The sequence below is a fragment of the Colius striatus genome, chromosome 1, assembly GCF_028858725.1.
Source record: "Colius striatus isolate bColStr4 chromosome 1, bColStr4.1.hap1, whole genome shotgun sequence".
Lineage (NCBI taxonomy): Eukaryota > Metazoa > Chordata > Aves > Coliiformes > Coliidae > Colius > Colius striatus.
Genome location: NC_084759.1, coordinates 206,359,416 through 206,380,257, shown reverse-complemented (window position 1 = coordinate 206,380,257; position 20,842 = coordinate 206,359,416). Strand labels below are relative to the sequence as shown.

Below are 20,842 nucleotides of genomic sequence, written 5' to 3'. Positions count from 1 at the left end.
TGCTGTGGGATGTGTCCCAGGGGTGTTTCTCTGTCCTGCAGCTCTGCACAGGAGCGCTGTGGGATGTGTCCCAGGGGTGTTTCTCTGTCCTACAGCTCTGCACAGGAATGCTGTGGGATGTGTCCCAGGGGTGTTTGTCTGTCCTGCAGCTCTGCACAGGAATGCTGTGGGATGTGTCCCAGGCAGGTGTTTCTCTGTCCTGCAGCTCTGCACAGGAGCCTGTGGGATGTGTCCCAGGGGTGTTTGTCTGTCCTGCAGCTCTGCACAGGAATGCTGTGGGATGTGTCCCAGGGGTGTTTGTCTGTCCTACAGCTCTGCACAGGAGCGCTGTGGGATGTGTCCCAGGGGTGTTTCTCTGTCCTGCAGCTCTGCACAGGAATGCTGTGGGATGTGTCCCAGGGGTGTTTCTCTGTCCTGCAGCTCTGCACAGGAATGCTGTGGGATGTGTCCCAGGGGTGTTTCTCTGTCCTGCAGCTCTGCACAGGAATGCTGTGGGATGTGTCCCAGGGGTGTTTGTCTGTCCTGCAGCTCTGCACAGGAGCGCTGTGGGATGTGTCCCAGGGCTGTTTCTCTGTCCTGCAGCTCTGCACAGGAATGCTGTGGGATGTGTCCCAGGGGTGTTTCTCTGTCCTACAGCTCTGCACAGGAATGCTGTGGGATGTGTCCCAGGGGTGTTTCTCTGTCCTGCAGCTCTGCACAGGAGCGCTGTGGGATGTGTCCCAGGCGGGTGTTTGTCTGTCCTGCAGCTCTGCACAGGAATGCTGTGGGATGTGTCCCAGGGGTGTTTCTCTGTCCTGCAGCTCTGCACAGGAGCGCTGTGGGATGTGTCCCAGGCTGGTGTTTCTCTGTCCTGCAGCTCTGCACAGGAATGCTGTGGGATGTGTCCCAGGGGTGTTTCTCTGTCCTGCAGCTCTGCACAGGAGCGCTGTGGGATGTGTCCCAGGGGTGTTTCTCTGTCCTGCAGCTCTGCACAGGAGCGCTGTGGGATGTGTCCCAGGCGGGTGTTTCTCTGTCCTGCAGCTCTGCACAGGAATGCTGTGGGATGTGTCCCAGGGGTGTTTCTCTGTCCTGCAGCTCTGCACAGGAGCGCTGTGGGATGTGTCCCAGGGGTGTTTCTCTGTCCTGCAGCTCTGCACAGGAGCGCTGTGGGATGTGTCCCAGGCGGGTGTTTGTCTGTCCTGCAGCTCTGCACAGGAATGCTGTGGGATGTGTCCCAGGGGTGTTTCTCTGTCCTGCAGCTCTGCACAGGAGCGCTGTGGGATGTGTCCCAGGGGTGTTTCTCTGTCCTGCAGCTCTGCACAGGAGCGCTGTGGGATGTGTCCCAGGGGTGTTTCTCTGTCCTGCAGCTCTGCACAGGAATGCTGTGGGATGTGTCCCAGGCAGGTGTTTGTCTGTCCTGCAGCTCTGCACAGGAATGCTGTGGGATGTGTCCCAGGCGGGTGTTTGTCTGTCCTGCAGCTCTGCACAGGAGCGCTGTGGGATGTGTCCCAGGGCTGTTTGTCTGTCCTGCAGCTCTGCACAGGAGCGCTGTGGGATGTGTCCCAGGGGTGTTTCTCTGTCCTGCAGCTCTGCACAGGAATGCTGTGGGATGTGTCCCAGGCGGGTGTTTGTCTGTCCTGCAGCTCTGCACAGGAATGCTGTGGGATGTGTCCCAGGGGTGTTTCTCTGTCCTGCAGCTCTGCACAGGAATGCTGTGGGATGTGTCCCAGGGGTGTTTCTCTGTCCTGCAGCTCTGCACAGGAATGCTGTGGGATGTGTCCCAGGGGTGTTTCTCTGTCCTGCAGCTCTGCACAGGAATGCTGTGGGATGTGTCCCAGGGGTGTTTCTCTGTCCTGCAGCTCTGCACAGGAATGCTGTGGGATGTGTCCCAGGGGTGTTTGTCTGTCCTGCAGCTCTGCACAGGAGCGCTGTGGGATGTGTCCCAGGCGGGTGTTTGTCTGTCCTGCAGCTCTGCACAGGAATGCTGTGGGATGTGTCCCAGGCGGGTGTTTCTCTGTCCTGCAGCTCTGCACAGGAATGCTGTGGGATGTGTCCCAGGGGTGTTTCTCTGTCCTGCAGCTCTGCACAGGAATGCTGTGGGATGTGTCCCAGGGGTGTTTCTCTGTCCTGCAGCTCTGCACAGGAGCGCTGTGGGATGTGTCCCAGGGGTGTTTCTCTGTCCTGCAGCTCTGCACAGGAATGCTGTGGGATGTGTCCCAGGGGTGTTTGTCTGTCCTACAGCTCTGCACAGGAGCGCTGTGGGATGTGTCCCAGGGGTGTTTCTCTGTCCTACAGCTCTGCACAGGAATGCTGTGGGATGTGTCCCAGGGGTGTTTCTCTGTCCTGCAGCTCTGCACAGGAATGCTGTGGGATGTGTCCCAGGGGTGTTTCTCTGTCCTGCAGCTCTGCACAGGAATGCTGTGGGATGTGTCCCAGGGGTGTTTCTCTGTCCTGCAGCTCTGCACAGGAGCGCTATGTGGGCAGGAACCTTCCTCTCCAGGAGCTTGCACGGAAAGTTTCATTTCAAGCCTGTTGTCTAAGTGATAAAAGAAGTCCTGGAGTGACAGGGATGATTTTCTTTGATGGCTGGGTATTTTTTAATGCCGGTATCCGAATGGTGAGGCCGTTCTGCTCCTGCTGGAGCTTCTCACCTTCCCTCGCTGCCTTTGCCTTGCCATGTGAGCGCCAGTTCTCATGACACCCTCCCAACGTGAGCAGCCTCCGCAGTTTGCTCGTCTGGGCGGCTGCAGAGGAGCATCCACAGCGTGTGACACCGTGTGACTGTCCTCCCAAGCTGTCTCTCTGCTGCCGGCTTCTGGGGGGTGTGAGGAGAACGCCTGATCCGGAGCTGGGACGGCTGCGGGGGGCAGGAGTTGGGGATCCCAGTCCCAGCTCTGGGCACGGCAGCTCAGCTGCTTTATTGCACAGCACAGCCTCGTCTGGATTCAGTGCTCCCATGGAAGTGATCGGTCAGACGATCGCCAGAAGACCCGGTTTGAAGTGAAAACATTGGTGATGCTTTTCATCCGGAGTGAATTTCAGCAGGGCGAAGACAAAACACAAGAGAGTCCTGTAAGTGGAGTAGAAACAAACTCCTGCAAGCTTTGCTGGACCTGCTTTGTGCTCCAGCTGCCAGGGCCAAGTGCTGCTTCAGCAGTGCCCTGGTCCTGTGCTGCTCTTGCCAGTCAGGCTGCTGGATCTCAAGGGTGCTCTTTGCACAAGGAAATCCTCGAAGAAGCTGTTCCAGTCCCCACCTCTGCTTCCCTACAACCCACCGATTAAAGCAAGTCTCCCTAGCAGCTTTTTAGACCTGGACTATCTCACCTCCTCCTCCCCAGGCCGCCCTCCTGGTGCTGCCATGCACAGCTCTCATCTGCTGGCCCCGCTCTGCTGGTGCAGGCTTTGGTTGCACAAGTCCCTTTTCGCCCCCTGCAGGGATGGAGTGTGGGGGCAGCAGTTGGGGACCCTCCCTGCAGAGCCAGTGTCAGAGGGAGGTCTGGTGCCAGGCTGCCCAGGGGCAGAGTCCAGCCTGTGCCACCTCAGCTGGGTTCCCACGATGCTGCACAGCATTGTCAGGCTGCTTCTTGTTTGCTGCAGCAGATCTTCTGCACTTACCAGTTAATTACTTTCAGGCATATATTTAGTTTCTGACAATTAGCAGAGCATAATCACCAAGCTCATAGATTAAGCAGTGATTAGATTAGATCTAGTGAAGGAATTGCCTGCTGCAGCTCCTTGGGTGCATCTCGCAATGCCCTGTTTGGACCTTTCTGCGTCTCCAGGACTCAACAGGAGAGGTTTTTCAGTTGAGTTTGGCACATTAATAACAGAGACTGAAGGAAGACTTGAAGCTGTTTTCAGTGTCTTTTGCCTCTTTGAGAAGTTGATCTCATTTAAACTGAGGTGCTGGGAAAAGGCTGGTGCTTTAGCTGCATGTGGAAAGGGAAGAAGGTGCCTGGAGCACTGGTGAGGATAGTTCTGTTCATATGCACAGTCTGAAGTGTGTCTGAGTGCTTACCACACTGCAGGGGCCAAATAATGTGCTCTAAAAACACCACAAAATAACTATAAGTAAGGAAAATATTTTATAGAAACGATGGTGAAAAAGCAGTAACTAAGAGTGGGTGCTAAGGACAGAAAGGGAAGCAATGGTATTTGTCACAGAAGATAAGTGATGACCCTTAAAAGACTAACTTCTTTGTAGCCTCTCCTCTCTAGCTTCCCTTTGCCTTCAGCTGGAGGGAGCCCTGGGTGAAGAGCTGGGGAGCTGCACAGCAGGAGTTGGTGTTGGAGAGGGTGTGAAACGCTCTCCTGCCCCAGGAGCTCACGCACCATCACCTGCTCTTCATCTCCCATGCTGTGGGTGTGTGAACTGGGACCCCCGTCCCCATCCTGCCTCAGAGGAAGAGTGGGCTGTGCCTCTAGCACGGCCACACAGTCCCTCAGAGCCCCAGGAAGCACATCCCTGCCCCTGAGCTCCTCCAAGCCCCCAGCACAGTGTCAGCAGCAGCCCCGTCCCTCTGCCAGCTCTGACAAGCGCTACCGTCCTCCCTGTGCTGCTCTGGGCACTGCTCTGTCCCGTGGCTGCTGCAGGGCTGAGGAGGGATCCATAGCCCTCCACCAGACCCTTATCTCCACAGCTGTTGCTGAGCTGAGGGAACACTTGCCCTGCTTATTCTGGGCTGAGGTGACTCGTGCTGTGCCGCCGTTACATCCCCGTGTCGTGGCGTTGGTGAGATGATGGTTCCCTCCACGCCTGAAGTGGATCCCTCGTGTCCATGAAGCACTGCAGCCCTCCTCTGCTCCAGGCTGATGCTAGACAGTGAATGCCTGAAGCCATTTTCTTTGTGATGCCATTGGCTCTGCTGTGTGTGACAGCAGAGGGTGTGAGGGTGACGTCTTTTAGGGATTATTTCCTATTTCCCTCAGGTCGTTGTGAAAAATGACCCACGGAGCAGGGGCCCTTAGGAAGCCTCAGCTGCAACATCCTCATTCACTGGCAGTTCCTCCTCTTGCTGAACCCATCTGTAATCCCCTAGACAACATTTAGTAGTCATCATTTGTTTACATTGGTGTCTTGTAGCAGAAAACCCAGGGAGAGAAATCCAATGGAAGGCAGCAAGGGCAGGTGTAGAGTGTTGCATGTGGGACAGCATCAGCCCAGGGACCAGCACAGGCTGGGGAATGAGCTCAGAGCAGTGTAGGGGAAAGGGAGCTGGGGGTGCTGGTGGGCAGCAGGATGAGCCTGAGCCAGCAACGTGCCCTCGTGGGCAAGAGGCCAGTGGCAGCCTGGGCTGGGTCAGAAGGGCTGTGGGCAGGAGGTGCAGAGAGGTTCTGCTGCCCCTCTGCTCTGCCCTCCTGAGACCACATCTGGGATGTTGTGTCCAGCTCTGGCCCCTCAGGTGCAGAAGGACAGGGAGCTGCTGGAGAGAGCTCAGGGCAGGGCCACAGAGATGCTGAAGGGAGTGGAGCATCTGCCTTGTGCTGAAGGGCTGAGGGAGCTGGGGCTCTGCAGCCTGGAGAAGAGCCTGAGGGGTGAGCTCAGTGCTGTTCCAAACCCATCAAGGGTGGGTGTGAGGAGGCTGGAGCCAGGCTGTGCTCAGGGATGGGCAGTGACAGGACAAGGGGCAACGGGCACAAGCTGCAACACAAGAGGTTCCAAAGCAACACAAGGCCAAAGCTGTTCCCTGCTGAGGTGAGGGAGCCCTGGCAGGGGCTGCCCAGATGGGCTGTGGAGGCTCATCTCTGCAGCCATTCCAGCCCAGCTGCACAGTCCCTGTGTGCCCTGCTCTAGGTGCTGCTGCTCTGGCAGGGGGTTGCACTGGATGAGCTTCCCAGCTCCCTCCCAGCCCTTCAGACTCTGTGCTTCTGTGTCTGACCTCTGCCTATGTCATTTAAAGATCCAGCTAATAGCAATGCTCTGAACTTAGAAGTCTTTTCCAATTACTGCTTGTATCTTAAACCATTTTATTATCCTAATTTAAATAGTTATTTATACTAAATCAGGAGATTTTAATTTGTGTGCAAATTAGGTACCTTTCTAAAACACACACAACTGTATTTCTGGCTGCTGGTGGCTTATTTTAGCTGGTGCCCCTGCTGCTGCCTTCGTGGTGTGGGGGTTTGGATGTTGGACTCAGGGATTTGTTTAAAAAAGGAGACTTTTTGTGTATAATTTTACACTCTGAAGAAAACAAATGTATTTAATTATAATCAGAATGTTCAGGACAACATTCTGTCTCTGAAGGAGACTTGTTTTACACCAAAGGATGCTTTTCTTCCTTCTTTGTGCTTTCAATCAGCCTGTGGATGGGTGAGCACCATCCTTTTGCAACCCTGTCAGCAAAGAAGTTCCTTCTCACACCCAGCCTGAACCTCCCCTGGTGACACTTGAGGCTGTTTCCTCTTGTTCTGTTGCTTGTTACTGGGGTAGCTGAGCTGGAGGCCTGCAGAGAAGGGCGTCTGGCTCCTGGCACAAGAGGTGCCTGGCTGTGTTCAGGCAGGGGATGAGCCCCAGGGCTCCTGCTCCCACCTGAAAAACCAAAGCAGAGGGTGGCAGGGGCTGCTGGGGTGCACTGTCACAAGGGATTTCATGGTTCTTCTGATGTCTGCCCGAGTTATGTCCTGAGGTGGAGCAAGCCCTAAGGGCTGGGCAGTGCTGGGAACTGGGCCTGGTTCCTGCTCAGAGCTGGGACTGAACCAGTTTGTGCAGACTCCACGCTGGGACCGGTTGGGCTTCTCAGAGGTGAGGGGTTGGTGCACAGATGCAGGGCCCTTCCTCCTGTTCCGAGGAGCATTTCACGTTGGGAGCCTGGGGCGGGACCAGCTGAGGGACAGTGCTTGGGACAGCTCTGGATGCTGGTGCTGGGGTGCAGAGCTGTGCCTCTCCCCCTGGAACACCAGCCTCTTCTTCATGCTTTGCTGCAGAGACAAACTGAACAAGGCTGTCAGTTTTCACCCCCTTCTTCTGCCTTTTGCACGTGGTGTGTGCAGATGTGTCCTTTCCTGCAGCCTAAGAGCCAGCAGGAGCATCTCTGCCAGCACTTTCCTTCCCCCCTCTGCAGGGCTCTCCCCTGCACCCAGAGGAAGCCAGTGGGCAGCCTCCAGCCTGCTCAGTGAGCTCCAGGCTCACTCAGTGTCTGGGGAAGCTGCTGGAGCCTGTGCAGGGCTGTGAGTGGTGGTGGGATGAGGTGCAGCAGCCTTGAGGGCAGCATCACATCACCGGAGCCTGGGCAGGGCTGTGAGCAGTGCTGGGATGACGTGCTGCAGCCTCAAGGGGAGAGTTGTGTTGCTGGAGCCTTGGCAGGGCTGGGAGCAGCAGGGGCATGAGGTGCAGCAGCCTCAAGGGGAGTGCTGTGTTGCTGGAGCCTGGGAAAGGCTGGGAGTAGTGATGGGATGAGGTGCAGCAGCCTTGAGGGCAGCATCACATCACTGGAGCCTGGGCAGAGCTGTGAGCAGCAGTGGGATGAGGTGCAGCAGCCTCGAGGGGAGAGTTGCTGGAGCCTGGGCAGGGCTGTGAGCAGTGCTGGGATGACGTGCTGCAGCCTCAAGGGGAGAGTTGTGTTGCTGGAGCCTTGGCAGGGCTGGGAGCAGCAGGGGCATGAGGTGCAGCAGCCTCAAGGGGAGTGCTGTGTTGCTAGAGCCTGGGAAAGGCTGGGAGTAGTGATGGGATGAGGTGCAGCAGCCTTGAGGGGAGTGTTGCTGGAGCCTGGGCAGGGCTGTGAGCAGCAGGAGGGTGAGGTGCAGCAGCCTCAAGAGAAGTGCTGTGTTGCTGGAGCCTGGGCAAGGCTGGGAGTGGTGATGGGATGAGGTGCAGCAGCCTCGAGGGGAGAGTTGCTGGAGCCTGGGCAGGGCTGTGAGCAGTGATGGGATGAGGTGCAGCAGCCTTAGGGCAGCATCACGTCCCGGAGCCCGTGCAGGGGCCATGGCCGAGCAGGAGGAGCCGCGGGGGCCTGTCGCTGGGGTGGGTGCCCCCTGCTCTGACCCGTCTCTCCCTGGTCTCTGCAGAGTGTCCGCTGACGGCAGCAGCGCAGCTGGAGCTCAGCAGTGAGATGATCAAGGCTCTGCGCAACGGGGGAGCTCACCTGGACTTCCGCACGCGCGAGGGGATGACGGCTCTGCACCGCGCCGTGCGCTGCCGCAACCACGCCGCGCTCACGGTGAGCCATGGCTCCCCTCCTGCCGCCTCCTCCTTAGCCAGGTGCCCGCCGAGTCATGGCATCACTCCCCCTCCCAGGCTGGGCAGGAGAGAGAGAGGAATATAACAAACAGCTTGTGAGTTAAGGACGGAGAGGTCACTCAGCAATGAGCGTCACGGGCAGAACAGACTCAACTTGGGGAGAAAAAAGTTTGATTTATGAAAGGAGCAAAAAGTGCAGGGAGATGAGAAAGAAACTGATAAACTGTCTTAAAACACCTCCCCCCACCCCTCCTCTGCCCAGGACTCTCCTTCCTTCTCCCCCCGAGCAGCACAGACAATGGGGGTTGTGCTCAGTTCATCACAGATGGACTTTGCCGCTGCTGCTGCTCAGGGAGAGGCCTCCTCACACTGCCACTGCTGCACTGTGGGGTCCCTGCCACGGGACACAGTCCCTCACCAACTGCTCCAGCGTGGCTCCTTCCCACGGGCTGCAGCTCCTCACACCCTGCCCCAGCACGGGGCCTGTCACGGGGCAGCTCCTCACACCCTGCCCCAGCGTGGGTCACCCACAGGAGAACAGTCCTTCAGGGACAGGCTGCTCCAGCCTGGGGCCTGTCATGGGGCAGCTCCTCACACCCTGCCCCAGCGTGGGTCACCCACAGGAGAACAGTCCCATAGGGACAGGCTGCTCCAGCCCGGGGCCCTCACAGGCTCACAAGCCCTGACAGCAAAGCTGCTCTGGCCTGGGCTCCTCTCTCCCCACGGGCTCCCAGGTGCTGCCAGGAGCTGGTTCCAGGCTGAGCTTCCCACGCAGTCACAGCCTCCCTCAGGCACCCACCGGCTCTGCCGTGGGCTGCTCACGGGCTGCCCGTGGCTCTCTGCTCCCCGGGGCCTCCATGGGCTGCAGGGACACAACCTGCTTCACCGTGGTCCTCACCACAGGTCACGGGGGAGCCTTTTCAGGGCCTAAGCACCCTCCTCCCTCTCTCTCTGCACTGACCTTGGTGTCTGCAGAGGTGTTTTCACATCCTCACTCCCTGTTCAGCAACTGCCCAGCGACTTCTTCCCCTTCTCCAGCCCGTTATTCAGAGGCGTTACCTCAGTCACTCACTGGCCAGGCCTGGGGCAGGGGCAGGGTCCAGCTTAGAACGGACTGGCCCCAACTCTGTGAGCTACAGGGGAAGCTTCTGGCAACTCTTTGTTTAAAGAAGCCACCCCTGTAGCCCCCCTGCTACCAAAAACCTGACCCAGGCGAAACCACGACATCCTCACACCCTGCCCAGGAGGGGCTGTGCCCTCCCTGTTCCGTGCTGGGGACCAGAGCCCGTCCCAGCGGCGTGGCAGCCGTGCCCTGAGCCTGGGGGAAGGTGGGGCGAGCACCCCCAGGGCCCTGTGGGACAGGGTTCCCTGGCACGAGGCCGCTCGAAGCTGCAGAGCTGCAGCAGGTGATTCTCTTGCAGACGCTGCTGGACCTGGGTGCGTCCCCGGACTACAAGGACAGCCGTGGTCTGACGCCCCTGTACCACAGCGCCATGGTGGGGGGGGACCCCTACTGCTGCGAGCTGCTGCTGCACGACTACGCCCGGCTCGGCTGCGTGGATGAGAACGGCTGGCAGGAGATCCATCAGGTGCCAGGGGGCTGGCTGGGGTGGCCCCTGTCCTGCTGCTGCTGGAGGATGTCCCATCCCAGGGGTGCTGCAGGCAGGGGAGGCAGCAGTGGAGGCTGCTCGGCTCAGCAGGGGCGGCTGGTGCACGGGGCCAAGCTCCTGTGCGGGCAACACTAACGTGATGTGCCAGCCCTGGCCCACATCCCAGGCCAACGCTCAGGCTGTTCTATTCTGGCCTCAGTCAGGAGCCTGGGATCCTCCCAAGATGATGACTGGCTCGTAGGGTAGTGCTTTGGGATCTCAGTCCAACACCTGAGGTGTCCTGGTTCCAAACCACAGCTGTACCTGTCCCCGTTTCCAACACTGACAAGTGGGTTTGGTGCAGGGAAGACCTGGGCCAGGGGTTAGGGGACCTGAGCTGGCTTTGTGCTTCAAGACCAGGCCCTTTGGGAGAAGGGAGGATGTGCTGGCTCTGCCCAGAGCCCCCTTGTCTTGGAGCATCAGGAGGGCAGGTGGTCCAGGAGCCTCCTGGAGCCCGTGGCCATCAGCCCCTGCCCGGCAGACGAGGGCTGGTCCAGCAGAGGATGGATGCAGGAGAATGCAAACCCAAACGTGTGTGTGTGTGATCTGAGTTTGCTGGGTCTGAATGTCCTCCCTCCTGCCTCTGTCCTACCTCACCTGGGCAGATCTTTGAGGACTGCTGGTCCCAGGATGGATCAGCCTCAGAGGAAGATACCAGAGCAGTTAACTGGGCATGTGGGGCTGTTGGCCTCCCCTTTGCCTGCTTGTGCCTCAGGGCTTCTTTACCCTGGATAACTGTGCTGAGAGCAAACATTCTGTAGGAGGCCCTGGTACCAGTATGATACCAGCCCCAGCTTTGCACTTGTCTGATAGATATGCTGGTGTGTGTTGCTGAGGAGCAGCCCTGTGTGTGTGTGGATGTTAATGGAGCTCCTCAGGTCACAGGTCCAGCCCGAGTCAACTTCTGTAGCAGGGATGACTCCAGCAGAGGATGTTTTGGATGGTCTCATCCTCCTGCTGTCCCTTGAGTGCCTGTTTCTTTGTTCCACGCTGCCTTCCAAGCAGGCGTGTCGCTACGGCCACGTCCAGCACCTGGAGCACCTCCTGTTCTACGGGGCCGACATGACTGCACAGAATGCCTCAGGAAACACTGCTCTCCATATCTGTGCTCTCTACAACCAGGTACCTCTGTGTGACATGGGATGTGGCAACAAGAAAGTGTAGATGGGGCACCAGCCTGCCTGAGACAGAGCGAGCACCACACTGGGCTGGGGCAGCTTCTGCTCGCTGTCACTGTTCACAGACCCACAGAGGTTCTGAACTGCATCCACGCTCCCTCCTGGGATGAGGCTGTGGCTGCTTGAAGCACCAGCTTGGTTTTGGATTTCTTAAGAGACAGGTGGCCAGAGAAGAGTCCTGTGGTTTAATCTCTCCCCATTCCCAAGATGTTTTTGCTGCCTTACTGCCTAACACGTTCTGTGGATTTAACTCTGGTTCCTGTTCCTCCTTCACAGCAAGTCCCCGTTACTGGCTGGGAGGAGCAGGTTGCTTGGTTGGAATGTGCTAATTTGGCCCAGGTGCTCACATTTAGCTTGAGAGGGGGATATGCCCGAGTCAGGGCTTGTTGGGCACACCTGCAGCATCCACCTTGCTTTGGGGTCGGAGTGTGGATTGGGGTCCTGCCTTTCTCACACACAGCCCTGAAGTCTTACTCCTGCCCTTTGGAGACTGTCCAGGCAACATGGGACACCATTTCTGTTTTATCTTCTGTGGGGTCACTAACCTCAGCTCAGGAGGAATCAGGGGTGGTAGAAGAGGCCTCTCTGATCTTGCACACCCACTGTTCTCTTTCTGAGACATGGAGGTCAGTCTCTGAGGATTCCTCCTGCAGGTTTTGTTCCCTCCCAGAGATCTGATAAATTGTATTATGTGCTCTGATGACAAAGGGGGTTTTCAGCTCCTGAGGTGTCCATGCCAGAGGCAGGGGTGCATTGAGGCTGATTTGGGGCTTGTGGGGTACATTTTGCACATGCAGGACTCCTGTACCCTGTCTGCTGGGGTGAGTGGGGGAAGCAGCATTTCAGGAGCGTGGGGGCTCAGAAATGTTTTGAATTGACACCCTTTAGAAGCACAGAGCATTCAAAACAAACCCAATGAAAGGCTGCAGGAGGCAGCAATACCTGGGAATGTGTGGTGGCTCCTGTGCCTGTAGCTGTGCTCTCAGGCTGGTGTTGGGGCATGGCCATGGTGCCAGTGCCCCAGAGCTTGCTCAGCTGGGGCTTGGGGGTGGCTGGTTCACAGGGGCTCAGCATCCCTCCTTGCTCTTGACAAAGGAGGCTCTCTGAGTGCAGGGAGCCCAGTGAGGTGGGTTGTTTCTTTGTTGTGCCCACTGCTAATTGCTCTCTTCCCCTTTCCCCCTTGCTTGCTGTCCCAGGAGAGCTGCGCTCGGGTTCTCCTCTTCCGCGGTGCCAGCAAAGAGATTCGCAACTACAACAGCCAGACAGCGTTCCAGGTGAGGCAGCAGAGCCCTGACCCTCCTCTCCAGAGCTCCATGGGGGTCCCCATGGGGCTGGGGCAAAGCCCAAGGGAACAAAACTGCTGATCCAGGATGTCTGTTCTGACGGCAGCTGGGGCAGGATGGGGAAAGGGGGAGTGTGGGACGTGGGGAAGGGACTGTGGAGGTGGTGTGGTGGGAGCCTGAAAGAGCTTGGCTTGTCTGGTCATGGGTAATGGAGGTGGAAAGAGAGGTTGGTGCTGTCTGGAGAAGCGTTGCAGTAAATGCTAGAGAAGGAGCAGAGTCCTTAGAAAGAAAGGCTAGCCTTGCCCCAGAAATGAATGCTCCTAGAGTTTCTGATAGTGAACTTAAACTGCAAGTCAGGAGACCTAGAGGTCTACACCTCTAGGTCTCCTGACTAGAGGCTAGAGCCATCAGAGGAGTGCAACTCTGGGACAGCTTCTGGAACAAGCTGGGTAGTGCAGGGAAGCTCAGGCATTGTGCAGTGAGACTCCTTCCAGAGGTCTGCAGGTCATGGGGAGTGGGTGCCTGCAGGCTGGTGCAGGAGGGCTCTTCCCATCCAAGGCTGCTTTGCCCTCCCTTGCTGAAGCTTTTGAACTTGGAGCAGCTGTTCTGTCTGTGCTCTTACTGAAGCACAGTCCTTTGCCCCGAGGCCTTTCAGAAGTGTTGTGACTCAGTGTCCAGCTGATGCTACTCTCCCGGTGTCCCCTGAGAGCAGAGAGCCTGTCAGTGTGTGGCTCGTGCAGTGGCTCAGGTAGCTGCAGATGAGCTGGCTGATCAGCAGCCCTTTAGAAATGCTTTTTCTCTCTTCTCTTCAATGTTTACAGTGACTTTAGGCCAGAGACTCACGTGTGACCACGTTGGTGTCACACAGTCCCTGCGTGGGCTCTGTGAGGAGGAAGCCTGATGACAGACACCACGCCTCTCGTGGCATGTCAGCAGCTGCTGTGGGGGCTGCAGCATCTCCAGGGGCAGGGAACTGCTGGGCAGATGCTCTGCACGTGTTGGAAATGTGCCCTGTTGGGTCATGCTCCTCCAGCCTGGCCTCTCTGACTGACTCTGACAGAATCCTGTGTGATGTGTGTGTGTCACAGTACACCCTGGAGCTGGGCTGCTCTCACCTGGCTGCTCCCTGGCAGCTGGGCTGAACTGGCTGTGGTTCTCCCCCAGCCCCTGCCACAGCAGCTGCACTGCTGCTCTGTTCTGCATGAGGGGAGTTCATTTGCATTTTAAATGCATTGTAATGCAAATTAAGTCTTCTGTCCTAGAAAGAGTACCCAGAGCTTGTGTGTGTGCTTACCATGGAGTGAGGCAGCCCTGTGCAGAGGGTCACCTACAGCCCAGCTGTGTGCATGGTCTGAAACTGCTTGGGGAGCTTCAGGAAATGGATGCAGAGCTCGTGGTCTTGTTCAGAAGTAATTGCTTTATTAAGACTGAGACCTGTGCAACGTGTTGGATCAGATGCTGAGAGCAAAAAGGGCCTCAAAGGTCAAACTGAGCATCCTTACAGGTGGTTTGGTGTTTTATCATGTGCAGGGGCTTGAGATTTACAGCATGCAGTGAACTCACCTGTAAGTGATGATGGTCTAGTCGTAGCTGAGAGTGTCCCTGGTGTGTGGAAGTGCCAGGGCTGGTTTGCAGAGAAGGGGAGGCTGATTCTCCTCTCCCTGATGGTCCAGGCAGTGTGAGGCCACTGCCTTTGGTGCAGAGCTTGTGCACACAGGCATGAGTGTCACTTGTAGCTTTGCTCTGAGGGACTGGTGTGACCTTGCTGACCACAGCAGATGCTGAAGGATGCCTGAGCTCAGCCCTTGATGGGTAGCCCTGTCATCTGTGAGTGCACCTGAGCATCTCCAGACATGGGTTGTGAAAGGACTTGCTGTGGCAGGGTCTGCTGTGCTCAAAGCTTGCTGCTCCCCCTTTGCTCTGGGGGCTGAGGGTAGTCCCATCTGACTGCTCTCTGATTTAATGTAAAAACCATGTTTATTTGCAGGGAAAGGCTTCTGGGAGGAAGCTACTGCCTCATTTTTGAGATGAGATGAACTTTTGGAATCAAGAGGTGGAGAAAAGCCAGTGGTAGAGGGGGGCAGATGGCTCCTGCTCTGATTTTGCTTGTGTCCTGCAGAGTCCTGGTGGGCTTTAGTGAGGCAAAAGCCCCAATCTTTGTCTCTTCTGTTTTGCAGTGATGTGACTTACTGGAAGTTTCTGCTCCAGGGAATGAAGCTGTCACTGGCAATCCAGTCAGTGTATTTACTGGCAAATTCAAACCAGAAGTTGATACTAGTGTGCTGTGGTCCCTTCAGCTCCCAGCTCTCCAAGAGGGCCTCTCTCACACTCCCTGCTTAGGTTGCCTGCTCAGGACTTCAGCACATCACTAAGTCACTGTCCACTGTCGCTTTCTCAGGTCTGGTCTTTGCATGGCTGTGGTGATGAGGTGCTGCCTTTCTACCATGGAGCTCCAGCAGTGCAGAGAGAGCTGAGCCTGTATGAGGGAGCACGTGCTGCCCACAGTTCTGTGGCTGCTGGGAGCTCACCTAAACACCTCCTTGGCTGCTGCATGGCTATTTAGGCAGTTTACTGCACAGATCTCCTGTTAATTTGATTGCTACTGTTATTTAGATAGCTTGGTCTTGGGTGACCTGAGATGCCCTGAGATAGCAGTGAGTAGTTTAGAGGTTGTAATCTCCTTGGTTATTTTTCCTGAGGCAAATCAGCAGGTTCCTTGCCTGGGGTGGCATGCCAGCGCTGCCCTGTTGAGTTCCTGCTGCCTGTGTGGTGTGGCAGGGGTGCCCTCACCTCTTTGTCACTGGCAGCAGGAGTGCAAGAGCAGGGTGGGTTTAGGCTGAGAGTTCTCCCAGAGTATCTTCTCAGCTTCTGGCAATCTGCATCTCTCTTGTTCTCCTGAGCCAGGTTTGTGCCTACATCTGTCCTCAATCCCTTTTATCTCACTTTCCACCCATAAACTAAGAATGGTAGGGTTGGAAGGGACCTTTAGAGGTCATCCAGTCCAGCCCCCCTGCAGAAGCAGGTCCATCTGTGCAGATGCAGTCCTTCCCAAAGCTCCCCCCTTACCCCCATCCAAATCTGTTCTCACAGAAGGATGGAGACATTATTTTTTCAGGCAGGATGCTGCATGCTCAAAATGCACTGGATGAAAAGCAGGTTGGTTTGCTGGGGTTTTTCTTTCCTTCCAGCTGCTTCAGCAGGATCACTGACCAGAAACAAAGTGCTGCCAAAGCCCCAGTTGTCTCCCAAACCTCCCACTGGGCTGGGCTGCTGGAACACACCACGAGTCAGGAGCCTCTGATGGGAGGGAAGGACAGGCAGTCAAACAAGGGCTGTGAGAACCATCAGTTGCTGCAGGGAGATTGGACTAGATGATCTCTAAAGGTCCCTTCCAACCCCTACCATTCTGTGATTCCATGTGGTGAACCCACCATCCTGTTTATACCACAGGAAGGGCTGGAACTGTAGATGGGCACATGAGCAGGGAGTTGTGCAAACACCATGGATGGTGGCTGAACCAGTCAGTGCTGTCCTCCCTCTCTCCCTCCCTCCCACCCTCCAGTGCTTTGTGCTGGATCCCAGGGAGCTGAAATCCTGCACTTGTAAGTTTGAAGTTCAGGTTGAAAAGAGCATTGGTGACACAGGGATGCTTTGGTTACCTCCAGCTGCACAGCATCAGGGTCCTTCCTGCCTCAGCCTGCCCTGACAGTGAGTGTGCTGGGGGTGCACAAGGAGCTGAGAGGGACCACAGCCAGGAGAGCTGACCCCAATAGCCAAAGAGCTCTTCCACACCATAGGATGTCATGCCCAGTGTAGGAACTGGTGGGGGTTGGCCAGGGAGTGGGGTCCCTGCTCAGGCATCAGCCAGCGTGTGGGGAGCATTAAGCTGCTCTTCAGCTGCAGTGTTTTGGGTTTGTCTTTTCCCTTAAGGTCAGGTTGGCAGAGTGATGGGAAAAGAGAAGGCTCTTCAGGTTCTGTGAATGACCATGTCCCTCTCTGAGAATGCAAGTCACATGCCTTGACTTAGAAATGACATCACTTGCCTTTGCAAGCTGAGCCTCAGTGATGATCCACACCTGATGATGTAGACCATGTGAAGCAGCCTTCCTGTGTCTCAAGGGGGTTTGGCATCCAGATGATGAGAAGTGGCTTGGGGTCTCCCTTAACGAGTGTGTGAGAGGGAAGCAGATACCCTCTGCCCTTGTGAAAGTCACAGTGCTCGTGGCTCTTGTCCAACTTGCTCCCTACTGGCACCTCCAGGGCCTGTTCTGCAGAGCTGTTCCCCAGCCTGGGTCATTGCTGCTGCTCCTTTCCTACACACAGGACTTTGTTGGACTGGATGGTCTCTAAAGGTCCCTTCCAGCCCCACCATCCTGTGATTCTTCAGGGCTGTTCCATCCCGGTGCTGGTGGTGCCCAGGTGCTGCTGACAGCCCCAAAACCCTGCCATGGAGGGAAAATGCCTGTAAAATGAAGCTTGGTCATGTGCTGTAACTGTTGGTCTCTGGTTTCCAGTCTGCTTTGGACCATTCACTTTTCCAAGGCACCCATGGGAGAATGACCATAAGTGTGTGAGCTTGTTGGGAACACAGCTTGCAGAGCCAGTGAGGATGGCTGTGGTGACCCAGCAAAACGTGAGCTCAGTCTTTAATTGTCAAGAGATCTTAATTCAGTGTTACTTGTTTGGAGATAAAAAAGCTTCCTCACTTTCATTCATCCTGGGCTGGAGGTTTTCCTCTGTGTGTGAGCAGGTGGCTGGGATCAAGCTGAAGCTCCATGTGGATGTGATTCCTTCCCTGTTGAGCTTCTGTGTGGATGGAGCTGTGGGGTTGCTGGTGTTGGCTCATCCCACACACGTCTGATGGAGGTTTTAAAGTTCCTCAATGATCAGTAAATGTCAGTTTTGTACAAATGTCTTTGTCCTCTGATATTCCAGGTTGAACTTTCCCATCCACACACTCTTACCCTGTGCAAACAGTGTGCAAATGGGTGCTTCAGATGCCTCCAGTTTCACTGGAATTCAACAGCTGGAGCTGCTCCTTTTCTGTCAGAAAGTTGCCTGTCCTTTGGGTTGCTGCATTTTGGTGATTTCCACCCTCTCCCTCCACCGAATTCTCCCACAAAGATCCTGTGGTGGGTGGGTTTTTGTTGCTTTGAGGGGAGCTGGCAGGTGATGGTGCTGTAAGGGAAGTTTTTTGTTGCAGTTAGTACAGGCTTTGATGTTGAGCTGCTCTGGCTGTGGTGGAAGCTGCTTGCTTTGTCCCATCCTGCCAGGGCTGGGGACAGGGATCTTTCCCATCATCCCAGCAGTTGATGAAGGTACCAAAAGGGACCAGCTCAGTGCCCATCCCTGAGGAACGGGCTCGTAACCAGCCACAGGCAGCACTCCAGTAGCCCATCACCACCCTTTGAGCCTGGTGGTCCATTCAGCTTTCCACCTACCTCATTATCCCCCTGCCCAGACCATCCCTGTCCCCTTTTGCAATAAGGTGCTGCAGGAAACTGTACTGAGACCTCCCTAAGCCTGGGGGTGCCAACCTTTCCTTGTTAACAGCCTTGCTCCCTTGTCCTGAGCCAGCTGCCCTGTTAGAGAAGGCAGTAGAAAGGCAGGACTGAGAAGAAACCAGAGGGGTTGGGTTTTGGGCTCTTGTGCATCCCCCCTCCCTGCCCCAGATGGGCTCTGGCTGCTGCCCCAGATGGGCTCTGGCTGGAAGTTTTCTGCCTGGTGTTTGCTCAGTTGCCCAAGTGCCCACGAGCTCCTGAGGCAGCCTGCTCCCGTGCTCACAGCTCCCTGTACCCTCAGAAAGCGTTTTCTGACATCTAACCTGAGCCTTTCTGTTTGAATTTTGAGCCCATCACTCTTCCATGGTTATTGAGAGCAGGTTATTTTTGTCCTTGCTGCAGCTGCCTCCTTCCTGTTTTTACAGTCAGATCACCCCTTCCACACCTGATCTTCTGTTCTCTGGGCTGCCTATCCCAGAGCACACAGCCTCCCCTGCAGAGACCTTGAAAGCATGATCTGATCATAGCCCCTGCTTTACCCTGAGTTCTTCCCATATCTCATTTAGCTGTGTTCCTAGAAGCAGCTCCAGCTGAAAGCCAGCCTGTTCTGTGCAGAGCAGAGGGGTTCAGTCACACGTGTGAGGGCTGAGGCTGCTAATTGTAAACCCTGTTATGTGTGACTTTGACTCATTTTCAGCTTGTGATCCTGCACTCCTCAGCTCCTCCTCAGCAGGACTCCACTGCCTCCTGTCTCCTTGCTTGCATTTGTGCCTTGGCTGGGGAGACCCAGGGACGTCCCTGCTGCTGCTCAGAAGGGACAGTCCCACAGCTGCTGAGGGTGCTGTGGGCTTTTCCCAGGCTTGTAAAGCCCCCAAACCTGAGGCACTCCCACCCTGGGGCTCGTTCCCACGCTCAGCTGTTCTCCTGGTGAGGCGCCTTTTCATTATGACCAGACAAACCTCCCCTGTTGTACCTTGTGCCCCTTGACTCTTGTTCTTTGTTCACCTTGGAGAAGAGCCTGGCTCCACCTTCTGTAATCCCTGTGCATAAACTGTCACTTCATCTGTTTCTTTTGACTAAATCTCTCTCTGTCTCTCCCGTTCCTTGAGTTTCCAACAACCCCTTCCATTCTAATCCTCTAGTGCTGTTGCATCCCCTCCCTGCTGTGTCTCAGCCAGGAGTGAGTGAGCATGTTCTGCACTCCATCACCCAGGCTGCTAGCCAAAGCATTGCCTGCTCTTGAACCTGGGGTAGGGGCTGTGAAATCCATTTAGCATACAATTGGAGTCTGACAGTCATGAATTAGTTTTATGACCAGTCTTTCATCGCTTGGCAGGAGTTTCAGCTCGATTCCATTCCTCTCCCTGCCCAGTGACAGTGTTGTGTGTCAGAATTCTTGCAGGGCATCTACGTGTCCTCTTCCTTTGCTCTTCACAAAGCATCCCCTGCCACCCTCTCCTGGTGCCCTGCATCCCTTCAGTTTGCTTTGCTCTTTACAAATTGCTGTTGTTGTTCATCTCTGTTTGCAAACTCCCTGCTTTGCCCAGCATGTTTCTGGCTGATGAAATGAAGTTGCAGAGGTCATCCCTGGTGCCTGAGGCTGCTCCTGGCAGGTTTTGGCAGTGACTAAGCCCCTGGTCTGCAGATCTCTGGCACTTTGTGGAAGAGTAGAGACATCTGGGATGTTGTGTCCAGTTCTGGCCCCTCAGGTGCAGAAGGACAGGGAGCTGCTGGAGAGAGTTCAGGGCAGGGCCACAGAGATGCTGAAGGGAGTGGAGCATCTGCCTTGTGCTGAAGGGCTGAGGGAGCTGGGGCTCTGCAGCCTGGAGAAGAGCCTGAGGGGTGAGCTCAGTCATGTTCCAAACCCATCAAGGGTGGGTGTGAGGAGGCTGGAGCCAGGCTGTGCTCAGGGATGGGCAGTGACAGGACAAGGGGCAACAGGCACAAGCTGCAACACAAGAGGTTCCAAAGCAACACAAGGCCAAAGCTGTTCCCTGGTGAGGTGAGGGAGCCCTGGCAGGGGCTGCCCAGATGGGCTGTGGAGGCTCATCTCTGCAGCCATTCCAGCCCAGCTGCACAGTCCCTGTGTGCCCTGCTCTAGGTGCTGCTGCTCTGGCAGGGGGTTGCACTGGTTGAGCTTCCCAGCTGCCTTCCAGCCCTTGAGACTCTGTGGTTCTGTGTGATTCTGTGACTCACAAATTGACTGCAGAACCAGGCACAAAGGCAGATGATGCCCCAGAGACCGTGTGTCACCTCCATGAGGCCCAGCTGATTTGGTGCTATTTGCTGTGTGATTGCAACCAATTGTGGTGCAAAATGCTGAGGCACAGGCAGCAAACCCTGCAGTGCTGTGCTACAGGAGCTCCCCTGCCCTGCTCTCACCGAGGGCATGTTGTGCCACATCCCTGTGGCCCCGCTGCACTGCCTCCTTCTTGGGTCCTATTTTGCACCTCAACCTTTCACAGCCCCTTTTGCATCTCTCATGCATCTAATTGGGCCTTGGCACTTCCAACAGCCCTCCTTAAGTTTTCCAATGTCTATGCTTTATCAGCACACCATGTATGAGCTGTTTGGTGCAATACAAACAGGTCCCTAGATGTGTTTTCTTCAAAGATTTGTATCTGGTTGCTTTAAAATAGACTCTGCCCTGAGCTCTGCCACTGCCCTGAGCTCTGCCACTGCCCTGAGCTCTGCCACTGCCCTGAGCTCTGCCACTGCCCTGAGCTCTGCAATCTCCAGTAGTGTTGCCCTGAGCTCTGCCATTGCCCTGAGCTCTGCCATTGCCCTGAGCTCTGCCATTGCCCTGAGCTCACCGTTGCCCTGAGCTCACCGTTGCCCTGAGCTCTGCCATTGCCCTGAGCTCACCATTGCCCTGAGCTCTGCCACTACTCAGAGCTCTGCAATCTCCAGTACTATTGCCCTGAGCTCTGCCATCTCTAGTCCTGTTGCCCATGCTCTGAGCTCTGCCATTGCTCTGAGCTCTGCCATCCCCAGTCCTGTTGCCCATGCTCTGAGCTCTGCCATCCCCAGTCCTGTTGCCCATGCTCTGAGCTCTGCCATCTCCAGTCCTGTT

The 20,842-nt window shown here is 56.0% G+C and overlaps 1 protein-coding gene across 8 annotated transcripts in view; it reads left to right on the top strand.

Annotated features, from left to right (window-relative positions):
* Positions 1–20,842, top strand: part of SHANK3 (SH3 and multiple ankyrin repeat domains 3) — a 364,468-nt gene that overhangs the window by 86,726 nt on the left and 256,900 nt on the right. For all 8 annotated transcript variants that reach the window (XM_062020288.1, XM_062020289.1, XM_062020290.1 and 5 more), the window contains exons 7-10: positions 7,987–8,138; positions 9,580–9,747; positions 10,813–10,929; positions 12,182–12,259. In XM_062020288.1, the coding sequence (XP_061876272.1) occupies positions 7,987–8,138; positions 9,580–9,747; positions 10,813–10,929; positions 12,182–12,259 (515 nt within the window). The remainder of the gene's footprint in view (positions 1–7,986; positions 8,139–9,579; positions 9,748–10,812; positions 10,930–12,181; positions 12,260–20,842) is intronic.